This window comes from Triticum aestivum, chromosome 1A (assembly GCF_018294505.1).
Source record: "Triticum aestivum cultivar Chinese Spring chromosome 1A, IWGSC CS RefSeq v2.1, whole genome shotgun sequence".
NCBI classification, from domain to species: domain Eukaryota; kingdom Viridiplantae; phylum Streptophyta; class Magnoliopsida; order Poales; family Poaceae; genus Triticum; species Triticum aestivum.
In genome coordinates, this window is record NC_057794.1 from 333,086,559 (window position 1) to 333,091,534 (window position 4,976).

The 4,976-nt window shown below is 41.6% G+C and overlaps 1 protein-coding gene across 2 annotated transcripts; it reads right to left on the minus strand.

Annotated features, from left to right (window-relative positions):
- Positions 1 to 316: 316 nt before the first annotated feature.
- Positions 317 to 2,461, minus strand: LOC123124068 (actin-depolymerizing factor 10). Of its 2 annotated transcripts, none has more exons than XM_044544795.1 (3): positions 2,067 to 2,461; positions 1,695 to 1,963; positions 317 to 800 (listed from the first exon to the last, which is right to left on the minus strand). In XM_044544795.1, exons 1-3 carry the CDS (start codon positions 2,217 to 2,219, stop codon positions 644 to 646), a joined length of 579 nt encoding a protein of 192 aa, XP_044400730.1. In that variant the 5' UTR covers positions 2,220 to 2,461; the 3' UTR covers positions 317 to 643. The 2 variants fall into 2 exon arrangements, with proteins under 2 accessions (XP_044400730.1, XP_044400773.1); XM_044544838.1 differs by having other exon boundaries at positions 2,178 to 2,452.
- Positions 2,462 to 4,976: the final 2,515 nt, after the last annotated feature.

Genomic DNA, 4,976 nt, shown 5'->3' on the forward strand with positions numbered 1-4,976 from the left:
ACAATAGTACTCGAAAGTCAAAACAACTGCTAATATTGTTAGAATTTGATTTATAGCTCTCTCTAAAGACAAAGAAAAACAGGTTTGTACATTTGCCAAGTCTGTTTTCATGTAAAAAAACAGGGAAAACATCAAAGGACATGATGACAACAGCCATTCCTTGGACACTGGAAATACCAGAGTTACACTTATTCACTATGCATAATATAGCAGTAGAGTAGCAGAAGAACCCTGACAAAAAATAGCAGAACAAGCACAACACCACTGTAAGTAGCAAATCATGCTCCATGATTGACTGAACATTCAGTACAAAAAAAGAAAAAACAGAAACTATTACAAAACCACCGAGCAGTAGCAGTTTAAGCTCAACAAAACTGTTGCTTAGGAGAAGACAAATAGTACATGCGCAACTAGACATTAAATGGAGCCGTTTCCACATCATATTATAGGGAACTTATCTAGCTATATTAATATCGCTGAGATGCTATCTCCTGAAAAAAGGAACACTGCATACTCAGGTGTGATCAGCAGCCGGATTATACACCATGCTTCACATCAGTGCACCAGCGCCGCATTTTAGTAGCAGGCTACGCATCTTGAGCTACTGGTGTGTATCAGCAAGCTAGCAGAGTCAACCTAGCTATCAGGTTCTATTAGCACGGACCCTGAGAACTTCCAAGTCCATGTCGCCAGGGTCAGTTGCCTGGATCTCAAAGTGCACCCCGTCGAGCTCGTGGCGGAATTGATTCCTCGACACAGCATATATGGTCTTTGCACGGATGCGAGAATCATCAGGAGACCTGAAAAGAAAGGGAACAGCTGTAATATTGTTATCTTCTTAGGAATTAGTAGCAGCTACCTGTGACAACTGACAAGAATACCCTACAAAAACTGAAACAAAAAAACAGGTATTCAGTACCATGAATGGAAAATCCATGGGAGTCATGCAGTGCAAGTGATATGTATCTCCCACATGGACATTTCATCAAATTTTAAAAACGCTATCCCATGAAATCTAACATTTAATTAATATCTTACCAAATATCAACGTGCAACTAATACATCTTACCTAATATAACGTGGAACTAATATCCTACCTAATATACACGTGCATGGCAGGTACACGATTACTAGTGTACTGTGTACACAAACATTCTTGTCTAAAAAACATTCTAACCACTGACAACTGAAAAGTATTGTCAAGTGCACTGCCGTCAGCTAGCCCCATTGTTACTGAATTGCACTTTTGTATTCATCGCTTTGCTGTTACCTTCGCGAGGTTACACGAAAAATAAAATGTTTCCTTTGTAGGATATGAGAGAATTAAGTTGGTCGTTGGGTGAGCTTGAAACATAATGCTTATTGGACAGAGTATCATGTAACGCGTATGAACATCCTAACAACTGAAAGCTGAAAGGATTGTACAATGACTGGGGTCAGCCACCCCCAGTTTTACTGAAGCTGTGCTTCTGAACCCACCCCATCGCTGTTTAAGTGTTTAGCACAGCAATAAATCTTTTTGGAGAATTATCATAGCAATAAATCTTTTTCCACAATTAACACAACCATAAATCCTTTTGAACAATTATCATAGCAAATAAATACATCTGCCTAGATAGAATCTTCAACTCTGTAACCAAACTGAATTCAGTCACAGGTGACAAGAAACAGGGGGCAAGAAAGACGAGGCTAACCAGGAGATGAAGAAAATCTTGCTCTTGCGGCAGTTGTCGTCGCTGACGAAATCCAGGTCGTAGACGGCGTAGCGGCAGTCGTCGACAGGCAGCGAGGCCGTGAAGTCGTCATAGCTCTCCCCGGGCGCACCGGTCTTCTCGACCACGACCTCCTCCGTGCTGTCGTCGATCTTGAATATCACGTACCGGTGCACCTTCCTCCTCTTCAGCTCCATGAACGCGCTCTTGCTCCGCTCCGGGACGTCAATCCACGCCGGCGAGTTCCCACCCTACACAAACAACCGGCCAGCTCCCCCGTCAGCCACAGAACAACAGACATTCCCGCTCGCTCGGTTGCCAAGATCGGCGAAAAAGAAAGGAGAAAACAACAACCATGAGCGTAAACCCAAGAAACTCCATGGTGCTGTTGCTATTGCCGCCGAGGAAGCCCGGCGGAGGGGTTAAAAGGGGAGGGGAAGCCAGGGGGTGGGGGTGGGAACTCACCAGGCATGGCCACGCCAAGGCCGCCGCCGCCGCCAGCGCCATGTGCTCTCGCTCGCCAAGATCCTGGTCTCGCGGCGGGGTGGCTCTGGTCGATCCGAGGGAGGCGGGCGGGCCGAGGGATCGATCCCACGGGGGGTGGAGGAGATTGGGTTGAGGTGGGATTAGTTTAGTTTTCCGATGGGAGGCGGGATCGAGAAAGCTATTGATGATGGGATCATGGAATTCGTGCGCGGCGCCCCGCCGCGTCCAGTTGAAATCCACGCCTTCAACCTAGATTTGGGCCATCAAAGAGGCCCAGTCTGTGAATCAAATAGTAGCCGGCATTATAAAGGATTAGGGAGCCTATAGACGGCCCTGCTAATATGGAGAGCCCGGCCCAATATAAAGATTATTTTCGTTCAAGAAGTGGTTTCGAAGCGCGAGCACTGTGTCTCGCATTAAGCCCGGCCCAATAGAAAGATTATTTTCGTTCAAAAAGTGGTTTCGAAGCGCGAGCACTGTGTCTCGCATTAAGCGAGATGGATGGTTCTCCACACTCCCACATTTCCAGATTGGCAAGCATCGCATTACATGTGCTCCATCCACTTGTTGTAACCTGTAAGTTTCACTTTTTTCGTAGATTCGTTTATTCAAAATATTTTATCTCTCAAACCGTATGTCAAATCTCGAACCGTTTTCATTGTGTGATTTCTCGTGTCGAGATCTTCAAAACTAGATCATATATTGACAGGTTTCGATGAAAAGTTTTCACGAAAAAACCCAAATCGGGAGCACATTTTCCCCTTTCCGAGAGACACAACCGTGCCTCTCGCGGAAGCAAATCTGTGCCTCCACGAGAAGTAAATTTATACCTCTCATGGAAGAAGAAAAAAAAACACATTTTTTTCTTTTTCGAGAGGCGCAGCCGTGTCTTGTGGAAAACAAATCCGTGCCTCCACGAGAAGCAAATCCGTGCCTTTCATGATAGGAAGTTTTTTTGTTTTTCGAAAGCCACGGTCATTCTTCTCGCATAAGCAAATTCATGCATTCATGAGAAGTAAATATGTGCCTCTCGTGATAGGAAAAAAACATGCTTTTTCCTTTTTGCAAGAGACGTGGCCGTGCCTCTCGCGTAAGCACACCACGAGAAATAAATCCGTGCCTCTCGCATAAGGAAAAAAACACATTTTATTTTCCTTTTCCGAGAAGTACGACCATGCCTCTCGCGGGAACATATCCGGGCCTCAATGACAAGTAAATATGTGCCTCTTTGTGGAAGGACCGTGTGTCGGTGCTAAAACCGGCGGATTTCGGATAGGGGGTGTAGAGTTGTAGTTATATGAACAATGGTAACAGGGTACGAGGGAGACAATGTTTACCCAGGTCCGGGCCCTCTCGAAGAGGCAAAATCCTACGTCCTGCTTTGCGTGTATTGATGTGATAGAGTACAAAGTACGAGATGATCTACCTCACGATCGTATGATCATGTTCTAAACCCTAAGGCCGGTAATTGTGTCCCTACGGACTAAACCCCACAACTTATATACACGTTGGGTAGCTAGGTTACACATATGGTTGATTTCCAACATGTCGGCTATTGAGCTATCCTTGAAGTACACGTCAAGTCTTCGGAGGTGTCCACCTGGGTTACACCGAGGTTTAGAGCTCCCGTAGCCCTTCCTTGTAATGATCGGTGGGCCGTAAGTTCGGCCCATGGACTATGGGTCACATAGGTTATTACCCCTTAGTCTAGGACACCGTCACCATACCTCTCGTGTAAGAAAATTCGTGACCTCATGAAAAGTAAACATGTGCCTCTTGCGAAAGGAAAAAATAAAACATATTTTTTGTGTAATTTTTTTCAAAGTTTTTTTTCGAAAACATAAAAAAAAACCGGGCGGAAACCAAAAGCCAAAAAACCCCAAAAAATCATCTAGAGCGCGACACGTGGCGTTGACTAAGAGCGTGCCAAGTGGCGAGCTCCCAGCCCACCCCAAGTGGCCCTTTCGGGGGCTCCCGAAGGAGTACTCCTTAATTTTTTTAACATAGTACAAACGCAAGTGTTCATATATACCCATCTAACATTTTCCAATACAAATTAAACATTTTTGTAATACATGCTCAAAAAAATTTCTATAAACATTTTTGAAAATAATTCAAATCCCCGATTAACATTATTTAAATGCAAAATTAACATCTATTGAACACATGGTCAACATTTTTCTATACAGTTTTAACAAATTTCTAAATGACTGATTAACACTTTTCTTATAAAAATATTAATATTTTTTAATACATGTTCAACATTTTTTATACACATTTAACATTTCCCAAAGGCTTGATTAACATTTTTCAAACACTTGTTCAATATTTTTTAAATGCTTGATTAACATTTGTATATACATAATAAAAAATCATTATTTTTTAATACACGGTCAACATTTTTTCTATGCACATCTAACATTTCCAGATGCTTGATTAACATTTTTCAAATATTTCTTCAACACTTTCTCAAATACTTGATTAATATTTATATACATGATCAAATTGTTTCATCATTTTTAATACATATTATCATTTTTTCTATACACATTTAACATTTATCAAAAGCTTAATTAACATTTTTTTCAAAATTCTTGATTAACACTTTTATATACATGATAAAAAAAATGTCATCATTTTTTCAATACATGATCAACAAGTTTTCTATTTGCATTCAACATTTTTCCAAATGCTTGATTAACTTTTTTCAAATACTTGTTCATTTTTTTTCAAATGTTTTGTAGAGAGTTTTTGTAATATTTCTATTAGCAATTTTTA

What these genes read in the sequence shown, in the direction of transcription:
- LOC123124068 (XM_044544795.1), bottom strand. Translation starts at nt 2,219, where the DNA reads ATGGCGCTGGCGGCGGCGGCGGCCTTGGCGTGGCCATGCCTGGTGAGT. An exon ending in TTCTTGGGTTTACGCTCATG is followed by an intron (nt 1,964 to 2,066) that starts GTTGTTGTTTTC and finishes TTGTTTGTGTAG; the next exon opens with GGTGGGAACTCGCCGGCGTG. An exon ending in AAGATTTTCTTCATCTCCTG is followed by an intron (nt 801 to 1,694) that starts GTTAGCCTCGTC and finishes CTTTCTTTTCAG; the next exon opens with GTCTCCTGATGATTCTCGCA.